We start from the raw sequence: 19802 nt of genomic DNA on the forward strand, positions 1-19802 counted from the left end.
TTAAAAATACATATATATGATTTTTAAAGTGTAAAACATTTCTGTAAAAAAATTTGCTTTATAAAGATACCTGTAGCAGTAAGCTATGCATTTTATCATTAAAACACTACTGAAAAATTTACAGAGAATATAATCTAACTTTTGATTTATAGCGTTTGGTTGATTTTTGTCACAGACTGCATATCCAAATAACTGTGTAACAGACATAATGCCATGCAGGAATGAAGCAAATATTTTAAACAGAATTGTTGTTATTGACAAGTTACTGAGAGAGTGCAAAATTGGAAGACATTAAAATTTATGACCATGAAATCCTTTTTACAGTACCACTTGATATATCGTGCTTTAAATCAATACCTGTCAAGTCTTTGAGGTAACTGTATGATGGTGTCATTTTAGTCTTCTACAAAAGACTGCAAAAGAGAGGAAACCTATACAGTTTCGTATTTATATCTGGCTTCTCAGCATGTGGCACAGGACTTTATATAATAACTAAGTTGTCTGTTAAAGTGTATGGCAAGGTTTACCTAATTTTTTACATAAACATTTCTAAAACCTATGCCTATTTATATAGGCAACACACAGTTTTAAAGTCCACAGGTACTGGCATTGTAAAGCATCTTGCTGTGTGTCTATGGCTATATATGTATATAAATAAATATATATACATATACATATGAAAGGACTATTAATTTGGCTAAATTACATTTGAAAACATTTGATTTCATGTTAACATACTCACTGAAGGAAAATCAGGCTGCTTTTAAGATAACTGGAAAAGAAAACTTGGTTACATAAGCAGTGAGGTTCACAACAGTAATTACATATCTGGTAAATTCTTTGTTATATTATTTCACTTGTTTAATCTTGAGTGAACATATTTGATTACACTAAGGTAAATTCTACTGGTGTAATATGGGGATATCTAAGGATATATACCTTTAGTGAATATTTTGGATTTGCATTGCTTTTGAGGGTGGTGGATTCAGCCCTGTGCATGCAAATAAATGAGTGTTCTCCACCTAAGAGAGCAATTTGGAAGCCTCAGGTCATCTGATTCTTTGTGAAAAAGTAGCAGAAAGGGACCTTATATATTTAAAAATTAGAAGAATTGCACATTTTGGACTTGTTATTAAGGTGACATTTCAGTACTTTACCCTCACATTATCAGAGGACTGTCAGTGACAAATACGATGTACACACTTCTGCTTTATACAAGGTCATGGATTAAGCTAAGACCCATTTGTAATTTTCTGTGATGAATGAAATTGGAAATGTTAAAATGTTTCATTTATATAGGTTTGGGAAAAAAAGATTTTTTTTTCAGTTTTGAAATTACATTTTACTTTAATCAAAACAAGCAAGAAAAATTATAAAAGCATTAGATAAACTGTAAGCAAAAGAAACAAAGAACAAGTGAAAGGTTTTAGATTGACCTAAAATATTTTTGTTCATTTTTACAAAATGAAATGAAAAAATGCTGTTTTGTTTTAGCTTAAACAGATTTTTAAATTCTCCACCCACCCCCACCCCCACAAAAAATCAGAAAAGTCAGTACTGCCTGTCTCTAATTATGATATTATGGTCAGGTTGTTTGCTGGATTTTGGAAATGTGTTTTTTTCCTGCAGAAAGGCAGGAGGCAAAGAGCAGGAGCTGTGAGTTCACCTTAATGAAGTCTGTACCTTTTACAGACCTTTACTCCTTGTATGGAAAGGCAAGACACATCTATGGCCAAGTTAGAAAGTCACTTTACACTCTAAATTGCCACATGTGACCTTTTTATTTTTCTCCTGTCTGGACCCTGTCAGACAATGTCAGACAACTTCCACCATAAAGTCAGTGGAGTCCAAACCACCATCAACACTAGTTGTGCTGAGCATTTCTAAATTTCCTAAATTGGCAGCCTGAGTTAAGTATTTAAATGCACATTAAGCATTCAAAAAGAGTGCTCTCAAAGGTGCTAGGCATCTGCAACTCCATCTTCTGTCAACAGGAGGTTCAGATACCCATGTTTTTTCAAAAATCAAGCCTTTCCTTAAGCTAGGAAATATTGCTTGAGACTAGGTAGCCGTCAGCAGGTGCTACCAGTCAGCAGCTCTATTATTTTTCCAACTTCAAAGGCAGATGAGTGAAGGGTGGAAGTCCACATGGCCGTGGATAATGTAGCTGTGAGGAGCTAGCCATTTCACCTCTGAAACAATATTTGGTTTTGCAAATGTCAAAGCTCTGCAGACAGTAAAGCAGAGTTTGTGCTGAAGAGCATTGATTGCTATTCTTTCACTGGTACGCCGAAATCACTTAAAATAACACTTGTTTTTTTTTCCTTGGTGCTTTAAGATATCATGTAAAGCTAACTGTAAAAACAGAGTTTGCTAGGTAGCATTGCCAGGACCCATGCTTTTGTTAATAAAAACCTAAGGGATGTACTAGTACTGTATGTATATTCTAAGTGATGGTTAGAGAAAAGATAATGTAATGTTCGTCCTATATGTTAGAATTCTCTAATGGACGTGTTAAATGACTGTTTTCTATTGCAGAACCACAAACTTTGGTGGCTGTGCCATCCCAACACGGTGTCCGAGTGACCTGGTACACCAATCTCAGTGTAACAGGCTGCATTACAAGACTCTGGGGCAAGGAGCCTGCTGCTCTTGCTGTCTGCCAGTACCCATAGGTGTCACCAGCACTTACTAGCAGGGGAGCCAGGAGATGAGAAAGAAATCAAAGAAAATAACAAGAAAATAACTTTCTCCTAACAGTTAGCATACGACATTTGCTTCTCCCCTCCTTTGCCTAAAAAGTATTTTTTAACAACTGCCATGGTTACAACAAAGAGAAAAGGCTCCAATTGTTGAGTGGCCATTGCAGAGTACAGTATCACCTTTCCCATGCTCTGTGATGGGATGAATCACTGCACAGCCTCTACCCCAACTTCTCTTCAAAACCAGTCACACGCTTCATGGCATGTGGTTTTAAAAGGCAGCCTGTGACTTTTCAGGCAAAATTTCCAGCTGCAATTTTTAAGATACTAATGAACATAGAAGAGCTTGGTATAATGAGTTTTTCAATAAATGACCTGAAATAAAAATCGAGTTATTTGTCTAAGTTACAGTAAATGTAGCAATATATTTAAAATGAAGAAGATACACGTTATTTTAAGGCATCAACAGAAAGTCATACCGGTGAATCCCATTGAGGCACCTTCTCTTGATTGCCTGCGGAGCCCGTCTTCATCGTGGAAATCGATGTAAACAAGGTCTATTGCTTGAAGGCCAAATGCCTTTGCTGTGACTATTATTTTTTGCCTGGCATATAGAATATCGTGAGTTTCCTTACTGCTTGTTGAACCTACGAAAATAATGAAAACAAAGAACAGCTGACGAGAGTCTTTTAAACCTTTCTGCTTTAAATAGTTCCTGTTTAAAAGAAAAAAAATACAGTAAAGTTTGAGATGCTATTTAACGAATTTAGAAAACAGAAGAGGGGTGTAAGGTTATATAGCCACAATGATACTCTTCTGAGGAAAAAAAATGCTGCTTTATCAAAAATTAAAAAAAAAGCCATCTCTTGAAACATTAGCTCATAAATTCACATTTTGATTTGGTTTAAATTAGAAGTTGTAAGACTGAATTCAGTGTAAGCTTTCTCTGGTGAGGACTGCTGATTTGGAACTAAAATGAAGCAATTATTTGATTTTAGTATTTACTGCATAGACAGTGAGAAGCATTACAGCAAGAGAAGCTCTACAAAAATTGATATAATAGGTCCAACTAAATGGTTAAAAAATTCACACTGTGAATAGAATTGCACTTTCCTTCGTTCTGATTCTTGTCACAACTGATGTCCTAAGCTGAATATTTAAGCTTTAGTATTTGAATGAAAAAATGACGGTAGATGACTTCTGAGAAGAAGCAAAAGTATTCATGAGACTTCATGTGCTCACAGGGCACCAGCTAATCAACGTGCTTATGTGAAACCTAGTGGTAAAAAAATAATAATAATAATGTCACTATTTAGATACAGACTTCCAGTTTGTAAGGAATATTTTATAAAGCAATGCTAATTTTTACATTAACATACTTATTTTTAATTTAGAAGTTGATAGCTCTGTGCTTTTATATTTATTTTTAAACTGAATCAGAAGCTAAGTGGCCTCTTATAAAAGAAATGGTGAAGCACTTTTTATTTTTTAGGAAGGCTAATAGTGCTTTCATGTGAATATGTGGTTATATTGACATGTGACATATTTAAGTAAATTTATGAAAGCAAAATGTAGCAGGAGAGTATTTGTGCATGATATCAAAAGCCTGACTGACAGTTGTCTATGAAGAATTGATGAAGCAGACACCAGAATTTTAGGACTTTTAAATGTAGTTCTAAAAAGCATGTGCATATTGCTTATTTATATAGTGTTTTAAAATTATTTCAGTGACTCAACAGGTTTTTTTTCTCATTAATTTTTGGTGTTGAATGGCAAGAAGCACAAGTAAGCATCAATGCCCTGTAAAACCCAGGGACCATGTTTTATATGTTTTAATTTGCCAGTGACACATTCTGCACTGAAGAAAATTAATGAGAAAAGTGAAAACATAAAATGCAGAATCAAGTGTTGTCATTGTTGCTGTTGGATATGCCATGGGCTTCTCCAATGCAAATGCCATACATAAACATTTATAGTAAAGAGACAAGTAACAACCTATGCTGGCACGGAAATCCTCTCCTCCAAAGACAACTGCGTCCAAATGAAAGCCAACCTGGGATCCTTTTTTCAGTGCTTCTTCACAGACAGCCTTCAAATGAGAACAGAGTATTAATTTCTACAGAAATGCAGGATGGAGAGACTACAGAGGATATTACTGCAACTCAGTGTTACTGAAATACTTCAGTGAAATTTGGTCCTATTAAGCAAAGCTGTGGTAGGTGCTTGACTATGCACACTGTTTTAAAATGACTCGGCAAAAGAGAAAAAGTATTTTTCTTTCCCTGAGCACCTCTGTCCCTAGACTGTGTAAATACAGGACAACATAGCAGGTTCCCCACCTTCTGGTTAACATAATGCCCTGGGTATTACTGTGATCACTACTTCAGATATCTACGTAACAATATGAAACAAAACATTTGGCAATTACTGCTTAAAAACAAGCAAAAAGTATTAAATTTGATTAGTTTGACATGCAATATATCTGCATGACAAACATCATTAAAGATGAGAATCTCTTTTATGAACTAAATAATATGAATGGTTTAGAATTATTGTAGATTCCTTATAGGATATAAGGATTTCTTATAGGATTGCCAATTTAAAGTCTTCTGCTACATATAACTAATAATTAGCTAAGGAAGTTAAAAATGCAACAAGTGCTGCAGAAAAGCATTAAAATAAAAGTAAGAAAAATATTCCTCTAAGAAGAGAGTAACAGTGCTATTTTATATCGATGTTTGGATAATATAAGGATTTTTTAAGGCTAAGGTACTTGGAGAGAGACAGATGTCATTACCAGTTCTACTAATGGGTGTTCTTCTATGGCAGCTGGTGGGACACAAAATTATTCTTTAACAGAGTGCTTTAAAAGGCAACTCCCCTGCCAACATCAGGAACTGCAATATTAAACCTCCACTATGAAATACTGTAGGTGAAGAAAAACCTCAGATGGTTTAAAATATGATTTAATTCTTTGTTTGTACACTGGAGAGGAGCGTGTCTGTTTGGTTACTGCTTTATTATGCTCCTAGATAGGTTAGCGTGTGCTGTAAGATAAATGGCTGTATCAAATGAGCAGGCTGCCTGTGAGGCCTGCCGGTACTTCTGGAGGTACTTCTGATCTGTGTGTCCTCAGCTGGTCTGAAACTTTTCCCTTAGAGCATGGGAGGGGAACACAGAGTTTCTTGTCCATGCACACGGTCTTCCGCTTTCATTACCATGCTGCCTTGTCTTTCTGAAAAATCTGGACTCAATAGTAAAGGTAGGGGAGTGATTTACATTAAAATGAAATTTATAACTTACTCTAAAAAATGAGCATGTTTTTCAGATATTTTCAAAGTTAATTATACTTCTAATCTTAGCATTAAACACTCCATCATATGCACAAAGAAACTATACCACGGAATTTGGTTGTAATGTTATCAGTAGAAACCATTATAAAGATGCAAGTTTAGCAATAGTGAAAGGACGATTAACTCTTTTATCTAATTAAATGTTATACAGAAGTTGAGTCTGACAGCTACTAAATAGCCAAGTGTACTGTAACACTGAGTATTCCAAATCTTTGGAGAAGCCTGTTTCCACTCCAAGTGTGTTCAAAACAATAACAGGAATGCAGAGAGGTTTTGTTATTTGGCATGGACTGTCTGGAACTGTTCTTTCACTGGAATATTTTGAATTTATGAAGGCCTTTACAATACAAACATCAGAGTTCAACGTGCCAATGTTTCTGGAGATTGAACAATATGTTTAGTATTTTTTAACTTCTCTTCCTTGGTGAAATTAGAGAGAGACTGAGGAGTATTCTGCTTATCCTAGTTTGCTGAGATGGCAAAATATGAACACTTCAAGACTGGCTTACCTTGAAATTGAGCAAGCCCATTGCAGTTTCCACAAAGGGGATAAAATTCACTGGCTCTACAAGTGTTCGGCCTTTTAGATGATGTAAGAATTTGTCTGAAAACTAAAACTAGACAGAATGAGCTAACAGAGAGGAAAAAAAGAACAGTCTAGTTGTATATATAACACATTAAATATTCACCTGACTATAACAAGCACCTCTCCCCACCCCAAAATCTGATAATTAAAAAAATTAAAGCAGCTTTTAACAAGGCCTGTGATTTGAAACTGCAGCATTCCCATACATTTGGAGGTTGGTTTGCAAGAAAAAAAAAAAAAATCTAGGCTTAGCACCTCTCACCCTGGCTTAGTGCAATGCAAATCCGCGGGCCCTGGAAAACAATGAAGTGCTGCTGTACCTGAGGTCCAGTTTTGTTTCAGGTCCAGCACTGCCAGCACTGGAAGCACTCCCCAGCCTTCTAAGTGGCATCCGTATTATTCATTACGGCACCATTACCCTTTTGTTCAATAGGCTTTTCTTCATAATTTTTTAGCTTACCTAGGAAGGCCTTAAAAAGGAAGTTTAATTCTTTGAAGACCAAAGCTTGCCAATTTTTTCCATGAGACCAGTTCACAGCTAGCTCTGAGCTGCCAGTGGGGTAGCCCAAATTCCAAAATCTATCATCTGGAAACATACAAAAGCTCTTGCACAGATTTTTCCCCTTTCAAAAGGAAAAAAAAAAGGGGGGGGGAACCTTCAGTCCTATATTGTAAATCTATTATATCTGTCCAGATCGCGTAATTTGTGTCAAGATAAACATATTGCAGGTACTGCAAAAATGTAAGTAAATAAAGACAGAAATAACATGCATATATTTTAAATTTAAGGAATATTCGACTATTAATGGATATCAAAGGAAAGGGAATTTTAATCATCTCTCCATTCAGTCTCAGTTGGGTAAATCATATCTAAGAGATTTGCATAAATATAAACCATCAAAGACTTTTCATCTTCAAAGGGGGTTTCAAGACCCTATAAGCTTTGTACTGTAATCATCGCAGGTCACAACCCTGCAGGAATAAGGCTGCTATGGCAACATAAAAAACTAATGCTTAAGGCTTAGCATAATATTCTGACTAATAGAAAGGAAACTCATTTTAAAAGCTGGCAGCCTATTTACCAGAAGCTGGATTAGAGGTGTTATTTCCCCTTTTAGCTTCCCCCCACCACCCCTCCCCAAAAGAAGGAAAAATCTAATCACCCAGATCTTGAGGAAAAAAAAAAGCTTTGCAGCGATTTGCAGTAACTTTACAATTAGGCCAAAATAAATCACAGCTTTCTTCCATGAAGAATTCTGCCCTTCCCATTTCTGCTTTCATCGTCACTCTGGCCCTCTCTGTAACTTTTCTTTGGAGAAGAGAATTCCACTCAAAAATGTGCAAGGAGATAAAAAAACCAATCAGTGCAATTCACTCTGTACAGTACGGCAGGTACTACAGTGACAGAAAACAGTAAAGTTGACCCAGGCAAATGCAAAAAATGAGGTAATATAATGGTATCAGCATATATTCTTATGATTCCTATCTGTTTTTTATTTTTTTAAGAGAAAAAAAGTGTAAAGTGCTACTGTGTGTATATTTTAGGTGCAAGTTAGGGTTTGTTTTATTTTACAGTATTTTAAAAATCATGCTCCTGGGATTTTTGCTATCTTTTGTTTTGAAGGTAAAGCAAAAAAAGAAAAAAAGCACATTTAATTAAATATTGCCTCCCTTCTTCTCCCTTGTAAAAGATTTGCAATAAGCACCAATACAAAAGGTAACGAGTGGAGAAGTTTCAATTAATTTTTTTTTTTTTTTCCAAAGGAGACGATTAAATGTTTCCGGCCTGGTAAAGTGTTCATTTCAGGGAGAAAGGGGAAAAAAAAAAAAGAAGGCGGAGGAAAAAAAAAACCCCACAAAGCTTGGGGAGGGGATGAAGTAGCAAGGCCTCAGCAATTCTTTCAATTCCAGTGCACACCCAATAGTGTGTTGGGAAGAATGCACACTGGTCGGGATTTGTGGGAGAATTGTCCCGCTACAAAGGAGGGAGAGTTACGCTTGTTATAGTCCAATAAGCCATGCCAGTCAAACAAGTACCCACACTAGGGACAAAAGGAAAGCAAGAGATTCTCACACAAAAGAAAACAAGTAAGCCCATCTTTTAGTTGTGCATCAGCCTCCAGGTTTTCTGCTGCACATAAATAAAAATGAAGGGAGGGGAGCGGGTGGAGGGAAAGAAACAGCTTCTGGGAGGCTGACAAATCATGCCGGAGTGAATTTTGGGTAGATTGGAAAAAGAAGGTAGTGGTGTTAAGCAGAGTGTGTTCTTTGTGTGCAAAGGTTGGGCAAAGGGAGAGGGAAGCGAAAGGAGGACAATGAGGCAGAAGCTGCTGGGATTGGCTTGTTTTCCATGATGGAAATAAAAGTTAGTGAGAGGGAAGGTGGAAGAGGATGAGGGGACAAAGAGCCCTGGTATCCCACCTCCCTGCAAAACCTACTTGGTGGCAGCAAGGGCTCTGCCATTTTGGTATCATTAATATTCATTACTGACAAGTTACGTCTAACACTTACATGGCTGTAAACCCTGAGAGGTATACTCTGGTTAATTTAATTAAATGTTGGTGGAAGGGGATGGTGTGCCTTCCATCACGAGCAGCAGAGGCCAAAGGGGCAGCGCCACAGAACGGACGGGGTTTGTCACACCCCCAGCATATCGGGCTGTGCTCAGCTGTACGTTCATGCCTGATCTCCATGGTTTGATCAAGGTTAGATGCTGAGATTAAAATAGATCCTAATATGCCTGTCTGCCTTTCATCACAGCTTGCACACGTGCTAGTTGCTTGTCTAATGATTTGCAAAAATATAAAGTGAATAATTAAGCATTATTCCTTTACTGTCATGTTGCAGCAATAATGGTATATCTAAAAAAGTGTTCCTCTTTTTTGACAATTAAAACAATTATAGCATAATTAGGCCTATTTCAAAGTTTTCTTAAGTAATTTGACATGCTAACCATTTACATTTCAGGTTTTTATTGGCTGAAAAGTCAGTTGTGAAACAAACACACCTGTCAGCAATTAAAAAGGAAGAAATAGAGAACTGTTCAGGAAATAATATCTGTGCTAATTAAAAACACTAGTTAAAAGCTTCCTGTTTGTTCCTCTAGTTGCCCCAAGGAGTGACCTTCCCCCCAAACTCATTTTTTCATATGTCGCTAACATGGTTTCCCATCTCCTGCTTCCAATGCACGTAACTAAGGCTCATGGACAGACACCAGTTTTGCTTTTTAGAATAGTTAGAGAAGCATCAGGCACTTACTCTTCTATTTTTGATCATATACTCTGACAGCAATATTGGTTCTTGGTTGACCGTGGGAGAAATAAACCTGGTTTTCTTTATAAATGCAACATGGTCCATATATGTTTTTTATATAGCACATCACACACACATTTAAGTGGATGCATTTCCCAACTATCTTAGCCAAGCAATGACATTATATGGTATATTTGCAGCCTTCCCCTTAACTTACAGTCATTCATATCTGTGCCTGTGTGAACTTGGCCCAAGAGCTTCAGTCAAAAGCTACTGTGTTGTTGGTACTCACCCATCTTATTTCTTCAGCATTTTCAACCTTTGGCAGCATCATGCTTGAAGGAAGGGTCTTGGACTGCAAAAGCACCTCTAGATCTTCTTCTGCAAGGCCACTGGACACAGAGTTTATCCTGACACATTTTTCGGCATGGCCAAAGTCAAACTCTTCAAGGGTTTTCACAATGGCCAGTCTTGCTTCTTTCTACAATATATATGAATTTAGAGGCAAAAGAAAAGAAAAATAAAGCATATTTTCTATTGACAGAAAAAGTCACTGAGAAGAAAACTTGTTGAAATACATAGGGAGAAAGCTGGACAGCCAGTATGTTGGTGTCTCTCAAATGTCTGTCACTCTTGGAGCAGTTGTCACCAGCACCTTGCAATTTTACCTTCCACTTTACTGTTTCTTTATAACTGGTAAATTAAATGCTTAGGGTTTCTACCAAAACAAGACTTTTGTGTCTGCTACTGCTAAACACGTCTAACAAACATGAATCTTTACACTAAGAAAATGTGTTGCACTAAGTGTCTACTGTCTCAAAAAATGGAATGTTATTAAATCTGCATAAAATAACTAATTTTTGTAATTCATCTCTATATTGCCTGGACATCCATAAGCACAGATGTACATATACTTCTTTGGTTTTCCTTTTCTGCATGTATTCAAAGTGTATTAAAGCCAGTAGTAGAGTTTACAACTTGCATATGAAAACAACACTGAAATAACTTGGAGTTTTTTTTAAACCTCATAAAAAGATATTCTGCTGGCGAAAAATAAAATCTCCAAAAACACATGCTTCCCCTGGTAGCTTGCTATTTTTGTGAATGCAGATTTACAAATCTGTTAAACAGTTGATTTGCATGAAGAATACTTGCATGCTTTTCTGAAATGAAGCAAATTTCTTGGTCTTGAGAAAGGGGTAGGGGTGGAAGGAGGATGCTGGGCTCCCTGCTTCCTGCCAACTGCAGTTTCAACCCCAAATTCCTTCCACTCACCAACAGCCCCTAACAAATTCACATTGTCGAAATGCACACTTATCAAAAGTCATTTCATTTGTGAAGAGTTTTTATGGGGCTAATAAAACTTTAAAGCTCCTGACTCATGGAGGTTTAGTAATGACTTTAACAATATGCAGTTGCTGAATAGAGATGCTTTTCAAGAAAGCAGGCAAATTCAAGGGGAAAAAATAATAATAAAAAAAATCATCAAAGTTAATATCCAGGCTAATACCAATCAGCAAGAGAGCACATGACAGTAGATTTAAACCAGACGGATACAAATCTCTGCCAGTGAGAGGAGCAGAGGTGGTTTTCCAGTGTGGTCTGAGTTAAACAGTGTGAGGGAACAGTAGCTTGCAGTTGTCAGGCCCGATGAGAACAGGGTCTCCCAGGCCAGTTTAAGACAGCACTGCAGCGTACTGATTTACAGGGCTGGGACCCCTGATAATTAGGGTAAGTTTACAGCAAAGCAGTTGATGGCTCTAACTGGTTAAAAGGAAGGAATAATGAAGCAGAAAGCTAATGAAATCTGAAGTGAACAGCCTTCAGCTTGGGGCTACTAGCTATGCTTCTCCCAAGGTTGGGAGCATATGCCCATTAATCGGACAGACAGGCACAAGGAGCCCATGAATGTATCCCTGTGTTGCGATCAGGGGGCACGTTCAGAGGTAATCTTTGGAAAATGAAACCCAAAACATTTGAACTGCTGTGAATGGACTTTGTCTGGGGCCATTAGGGAAGCCACATAAAGATGTATGCAGTTTAGTACAAACATGTCCAGCTGGAAGACAGCTCTGGTGCATAGCTGTCTAAAATGGCTCTTCCAAATTAGGTAAACCGAACCATATGATGCTAATACTGGGTAATACAAGTCCCCTATGTTTTCCTTCTCTAACCAGAGATAATGGGTTTCTAGGGCTGGGCTGAAAGCTTCTGGATATGATGCTTAAAAACACACTCCAAACCAATTTATGCTTTTAATTAAAGTCAGATTATCACTGTTTCAGCACACACCGATCCAATTTGCAAAAGAGAGATCTCTCCAAAGTATCCACTAAGGCAGCATCCAATTCCAAATGAAGGCACATCTCTAGCAAACTTACAAACTAATTTGTTGTGATTTTTTTTTTCCCCAGAATATAATAACAAGTAATAGATTGTCTCATATCTCTTTTTCTCCTCAGTCTGCAAACTCCCTTCCCAAAAAAGACAGATCATGTCTTTCTAGGTATATTTCCATACAAAACACTTATTAACAGGCTGTTGCTGTTATCAATTTACATAAACTAAATGTGCATCCCTCTGGTACATATCCCAAAAATAACCAACAACTTCACTGAATTTATACCAACCAACAAACATGGGGAGGGGGTTGTTGTTTTTTCCCCATATTTTAATAGAAAATATGTTGCTATGTTAGTTAACACACCCATGCCATCTGTTGGGTTGAGAATTGATGCATTTTCTTAGAACTGCTACATTTTAGATCTGTCTGCCTAGATACTCCAGGAATGGAAACATTTCCCTTCCCTGATGTAGTACTACTCACTGCAGTTTCCACATCAAGATTCAATTCATGTTTTTAATTGTGGAACAAACTGAGGGCACCTGGCTGCCAAAGCCAGAGCTCATGATGGGGCTGACTCAGTGCCGACCCTTCCTACAATGGAGAAAATCCCATTGATGTTCGTGGGGCGTATCAGCTCTCCACGCAGGTTTCCAATAAAACATTTCATGGGTAAATAAAAAAAATATGCTAAAACCTCTGACTTAATCTAAAACCATGGAGGAAAGGGAGAGCCCTTTCTGCCTCATTACACAGGGAAATGTAGATGCTACTCTTATGGTAGGATTCATGAAAAAGTGAGAATTCTAAGCTAGGTAAACTACTTTAACATAAAACAGAGAAAAAAGTAGTCCTTGACATAATAACATATTTACAGAAGTAGATGCAGAAATAAACACATTTTTCAGATATTGCCAAGAATGAGCAAATGAGAATTTTTATGGAATGGTGAAAGAAGTTATTTGCCCTGTTCTTTGCACAAGAACTACAACATCAGATAATACTTGGTCAAGAAAGAATAGTTGAGAAAGAAATAAACTTGATTGTTAAGTAAACTATTCCATGCCCAGATAGCTTGGGATGGTGGTATCCTCATTGGGTCCTGCCTGAGTTGGGTTCTTAACTGAACTAGGGAGAAAGACAACAGAGAGCTTCATGGTAAACTGTGGTACTACTAAAGATATTAAATTTGCAACCTGTGTTGGAAAGCCCATTGGGAAAAAAAAAGTTGTTCAGGGTGGCTACTTTAGTATCCCTTCTGTTTGACTCTGAGGAGAACACAGGAAGATGTTCATTACCACGTGCAGCTACGCCAACTGGAGAAGATAAAGGTTTTGGTGACGCAGCACTGCCGACAAATCCACTGCTACCCAAACACACAAACACTGAAATAAAAATTGGGAATACGCGTATTGCTGGCTCGACTGGCACCCATTAAACCTAATAACTAACCGTCCTCGAGAGTTTCTAGCTCTGAATTATCAAATCTGCAAAGAAAACAACATCCGTCCACTTTTACACTCCAGTGGAAGAGGTGGTCCCTCGCGGCGGGGCTGCGCAGTCTCGCCATCTGGAGAATAAATCGAGTGTGAAGTACAGTATAGTTTGGGACCAAGCTCCGTGGCGGCAGCCCAGCAGTTAGTTCATTAGTCCCAAACTTGCGGGGATTAGTGCGTTATCAGCTCTACTGTTGGATGGGATCAGGCAGGCAGAGCGCAAGACTTGAGGAAGGGGGTGGTGCTAAAGAAGGAGCCCCTTGGGCTTATTTATAAAACTACACAGTATAAGCGCACCTAAATAGGTCCTTTTGGTTAACAGTATTAGAAACAGTTTCCTATCAGCTGAATCAGTACTTTTTCATTTTTCCTTCTTTTCTTTATTTCCCCTGTTTTTTCCTTTAAGTTATATGTCAAGAAATAGAAATTTCTGCTTCAAAACAGAAGGAATGCCAATGAGCTGGAAGCTCAGCCACCCACTCACCCTGGACACGCTGTTAATACAGCAAAAATGAAGCAAAGATGGTCAGATTAACAGCAGATGGAAAGATTACATTTTCTTCTTTCTTTTCAAACTGGTATGATACCCTACAAATCAGTTTTCCAGCACTGTGATTTCTAGACCTACCTGATTTTGAGGACAAAATCTCCATTTTGCTTTAACATTCTTGCCTAGTTGTACCTCCTTTTTTTCTAAAGACCTTCATATATATAAAGATATATATAATATAAAGATAGTGGTCATACTTAAAGATATGTTTATGTATAGATCTCATCCTGTTAAAATCTTTTGGTAATAATTCCTGATATGGAAATATAAATATATGATGCACTAAAATGGCAGGCCAGGATCTATCATCCCCATTGCCATAATAAGTTGGCATATTTCAAATGGGAGAGAAAAAATTAATTACTATAATCACAACTGAAGTTCTTTTTTTGTGGCAGGTCTGACATGATAAAAACATACAATTATGTGTTAATGTTAATTCCTTGGAGCGGTTTGTTTACAGGACTTGACATTGCTGAATCTTTTGTCACTTATATTAGTGCCTGCCCTACAAATGTGCCTTTCAAATAAGATTTTGCAGAAGTGCACATATATGTTATATACCCATAGTGGCTTTTGTGCAGAATTGAGTTTCTGCAGGAGGAAAGCCTGACATTTTTTGCATGCTTAATTTTCCATCAATGAAGTGATGCCATACAGAATGATATTTCGTTTAGTTTCAAATTCACAAATGAGATTGTCAAGAGAAAAGACAAATTATATTTGTTTTTAAGGAAACAAAGAGAACTCTTAACTGTGGGGCAGAGCATTTCTGAAAGCAGGAGGTGCTTGTCTCATGAGATTTGCCTTCTACCTTACATGCATCAGGTACTTGTGAGAAAAAAATCTTTGAAATGGCAAATACTTATTTCTAGTTAGCCTTGTTAGACTGAAAAACTGTTGTAAAATATGCATACATCACAAAGTCTCCAGGAAGTGGTTATTAAATATTTTCTTATTGTTATCCTTGTGCAAGTAATCAGTTAATGAGTTTTTAAAGACTTAGGAAATTTTAAAACACATTTTCTTTTGGTTCAACATGGAACACACCAAACCCACCATAACCAAACCACATAATCCTAAATGAAAGAAGGGGCAGGAGTGGGGAAGAAGAGGGGGAGTAGGGTCTCCATCATGTATGTCAGTGTTTCTCCTCTGCTTTTCATGTGTTAGGCAAACACATGCTTTAGGGTAATGCAAGACACTGATTTTTTTGCTACTCTTTCCTGAAATCTTTATATTATTTCTTTAATAATTATTTGGTCTATTCAAGCCTTTTCTTTTTTTTTATACCAACCTTTTCACTTGTCTGAAAAAGATTCTTCATGACATAATGACGTATCTAACTCTGTGCATCTCTAGCATCTGCTGCTTTTCTGTCTGCTCTGCTAATTGTCTTTACATGCAGTATATGGTCTAGCAACACTAAAATGACACAAACGTCGATAATCAGCATTGTGAACTAAGCAGCAATTTAATTATGCTCTGCTGAGGAAACCTAATTTCTTTGCCCATTTTCTTAGAAGTTTCATTTAAGGTTTAGGAACACATCAATGCACCTATCAACAATATATATCCTGTGGTTTTAAAAAACAAGATCTCTTAAGCTGTCTAGGAACAGCTGGGAGCAGCTTGCTGCCATGTAACTTTAGCCTCTCCCCTCCTCTACCAGCATGGCCAATGTGGATCCTGGAGATATTAGGTGGGGGCCTATCCAACATCATCAGAGTTGGATAATTTCTCTATGCTGACCAGGTGGCTCTCCTGAGCTGCTGTGAATGTGGAGAACTAGAGAACAAGAGCTCAAGGTCCACCCAGACAGCAGTCCAGAACCCAAGGCTCATGAATCCCGATAAACCTTTAGGGGTGCTTAGCTATGTAAGCAATACATTTCTTCTGAGCCTAAGTATCCAAGGATGTGTATATTAGTACAACAGCAAGACATTTTCACAAGTTGTCATCAAGATATTTTTCTGACTTGCACATATCTCATAGAAATTTAAACAGAGGCCAGTAGGATGCTAAAATGAACTGGCACATAGAAATATTCACATAATATGAGGACTGAGTATAAGTATGTCAGTAGCAAAAATAATACAGTGTGGTATGTGTGCGTGTGTGTTCATAAACACAGACAGGATTATACCTTGCAACTATGTGTACAGAAATATTTCAAGAGGTTTTTAATGACAGCACTGTATACAACAGCTTCAATAAATGAAAATTTTGTTCATGTTAGTAGGCAGCTATCCTTCTGTCTGCCAACTTTTATAAACACTTACAAAAGAGATATAAACAACCTTTCAATTATGACAAATCCAGATAACAGTAATTTAGGCTGGTTGCAAGATGTAGTCTGGTTACTTTTTTCCCTGGCTTTCTGAGGGTACTTTTGGTTTTGTGACAGATTAGCATCATAAATGAAAATTCTTTAGACGCATTAGTGTTAATTAGTCTTCCTGAACAGTCCAAATGAGCTGCTGCATGATGAAATAAGGCCACAAAATACACAATCTGATGTATCAATAAAGAAAAAAAAAAGGCTATACTTTTCTTTTATCTGGCACATGAACTGAACTGTATGTTATGATTATTTTTTATTTAAAAATTTAAAAAAATTGAAACCAGTCTAAGATATATTTACTTGGCAGGATGTAATGGATAATTATGGAAAATGTGTACATTTAACCATCCATTTTTAATTTTTTAAATGCATCTTTTTGTTAATGCTGATAGTGAAATACATTAATGTCTGTCAAAAGTACATCTGCTTTAGCAAACTATCAATCCCTGTTCAACAGCTGGTTTCAAGTGTGATGATTCAAGTGAGATATGGATCAAACGTTTTGAAGATCAGCAAATGGGTACTGTCAGAGACACTGTTTAATTACTGCCTCAATTATTTAATAAATAAATTGAAAAAAATACTTAGCCAAGAGAAGTAAACAGCAGTTTTCAGAAAAAAAACAACTGACCAGAGGCTTATGTCTGCTTATACTGAAGGAACTAGGGTCTGCTCCAAGCGGCTTAGAAGCCCCTAAGAATGAAGAAAGCATTAAGGAAAGCCAGGTCAGCTGTGCCATGGCATTTTTCATCCTTTCTCTTTCCTGGAAGAAACTCTTCCCAGTCTACCTACAGTCTCAATAAAACTAGGTCTTTCAATGAGAAAGCTTGGAACAACTGAGCATGTGTTCTGGTTGTGCAAATACTGATTAACAGCTCTTGTCTCAGTTTTCACAAAGTGCCTTATCTGCGTTGGTAAATTAGCAAGTTAATATTCTGTAATGTGATCAAAACCCCATTGAATGCCCTAAGTCCAAGTGTTTACAGGTCATGTTAATAGTAAAATTGTAATTGTACAAAAAAACCTCTCAACTCTTCATTTTCAACTTATATTTCATTAAGTGGTGTCACCTTGTACATCCATGTGTTTCCATGCAATGGGTTTAGTAGGGGATTCATGGCCCTAACTGGTCACTCAGGTATCTTATGCTGAGTAAGGCACTCCCAGGAAGTCCTCGCACCAGGTGAGTTCTTGAGCCATCTAGAAGAGGACTTCTGAAACCACCTTATCTCACAGGCACTTTTTAAAGGAGAGATTACTTTATGTGGTCCTGTATGCCCTTGTAAGATCATGCCATTAGTATCAATTTCCATTTATAGACCTGAGAAAATCTGTACCATTGGATAACATAGCTCCCAGCTTCACCTAAAGGTCTTGGACCCCAGCTGCCCACAAGGCACAACTGCTCATGTACATTCAGACTCTCCTTTGGAGGACTGAATCATCTGTTTCCTCCAAATCACAACACAGGTGTGGTTTCAGAGATGGATCTCTCCAGGCATCATGCCCAAAGAGTGGTTTGGGGAGGACTGCACCAAGTTCAGCTGCCTCCATCCTGCTCAGTCCTGTGACGCAGCTCCAGCAAGGCCTGTGTCCCCTCAAGCACTCCCATGAGCCATCTTGCCATGCCCCAGGGTATGCAACACATATCCTTGGATGAAGTTTAACAACCCCCCCACTGATATGCCACCCTGCTCATCTGATGGAAATTAAGAAAAAACACCTAGAAAAATGATCATACTACAGGTCCATCAAATCCCCACGTGGAGACACAGGGCACTCGTATGTTACTTATCCATCACTGCACTCAGTCTGCTCTAGAGATTTGCCCCTATGCCATGGGCTCAAGCCCCTCTGTTGCACTAGTGAGGGTAGCAGGGATCTCTCCTTGGATCAGATGCATTTAACATTGTAGAAGTAGCCTGTAATTGCAGTAATTCCATGGGAAACTTTGATCTAACAAGCTTCTTGCTAAATTGACACAACTCTTGCCTTCCTGCAAAGCAAACTGGTTTTATACATGTGTTTCACAGCCAGTGCTTATGTCAACAAAACCCCACCTCATTACGCTGTATTTTGCCAGAAATCCTTCTTCTTTCTCTACCAGAAGGGCTTCCTTCTGATAGAGAGCTCACTTGGATGGGTGACTGGGATGAGTCAAGGACCCATGCATCCCACTCCACCCCAAATGCAGGTTTTAGCACCTCCTGCAGGCAACATATTCTCAGATGCTCCTAATGATGATATGAAGCCTGTTACAGCTAGCTGTTCACTCTTGGCAGAGTCCTGGAAGCATGGGCACTAGTACAAAAGCAACTGCACTCCCTTCTTTCCACCCCCACATCCCAGAAGTGGGAGAGAGGAAACAGCACTAGAATGCCATGTCCCACATGTCCTTGCATCAGCAGTGACTAGCTGAGGCAGAGACTGATCCCTGATATAAAATAAAATATTAAAAAAACCCTCCTTGACTCATGTATTCATGGCAAGCAGTAAGAACCTTTTAGAAATGACTTCACTTGTTTTCTGTGGTCTAAACCAAACCTGACAATGTGAATTTTTCCCTGCCTAGACCTGTGATTGGTGTCAAAGGAACTGAGATTTTTTTCTCCAATTTGAAAATGGGACCTGAGAACGTGGTTATTTTCTGGGTCAAATCTCACCCATGTTAATCCTACAGTTGTAGGATGGTATTTGTACACCACTGATAGATGTATTGTACTGGTACAATAAAATACATACCCTTATAGACATGTGGAGGGAAACCCTTAATTGATTACTGGTTTTCTTCAAAACCTCTTTAAGTTCCTCATTTAGATATGCCTGACAGCAGTGGAACAAGTTACTGGAACTTGTGACATTTCTTTCCCTAAGCTTTTCTTCAACTTTATTTTCCTGATGAAATCAATTATTTTTAAATGCTAGGCTGACTGAGAAGGTGCTCCTTATTGTGGCTTCTGGAATATCTATGAAGTTTAAAGTAAGGTTGGTGCATATTCCCCAATAAAAGGATAAAATAAAGCAACGTGATTATTTCTGGAAGATCTAAGCAGTTCCTACCCTCTTCTGCTTATTCCCACTCCATGCCCCACTTCTTCCCCAGGCAAGCATTTCCAATGCAACTGTTTCTTGAGCCAAGATGCAAACTGGATCACTGAAGCAACCCCATTAGAGA

The 19802-nt window shown here is 37.9% G+C and overlaps 1 protein-coding gene across 2 annotated transcripts in view; it reads right to left on the reverse strand.

Annotated features, from left to right (window-relative positions):
* Positions 1-19802, reverse strand: part of CLYBL (citrate lyase beta like) — a 170418-nt gene that overhangs the window by 18716 nt on the left and 131900 nt on the right. For both annotated transcript variants that reach the window (XM_032678824.1, XM_032678825.1), the window contains exons 3-6: positions 10186-10374; positions 6565-6666; positions 4698-4791; positions 3182-3349 (exon numbers count right to left, since the gene is read on the reverse strand). In XM_032678824.1, the coding sequence (XP_032534715.1) occupies positions 3182-3349; positions 4698-4791; positions 6565-6666; positions 10186-10374 (553 nt within the window). The remainder of the gene's footprint in view (positions 1-3181; positions 3350-4697; positions 4792-6564; positions 6667-10185; positions 10375-19802) is intronic.

This window comes from Chiroxiphia lanceolata, chromosome 2, assembly GCF_009829145.1.
Source record: "Chiroxiphia lanceolata isolate bChiLan1 chromosome 2, bChiLan1.pri, whole genome shotgun sequence".
NCBI lineage: Eukaryota > Metazoa > Chordata > Aves > Passeriformes > Pipridae > Chiroxiphia > Chiroxiphia lanceolata.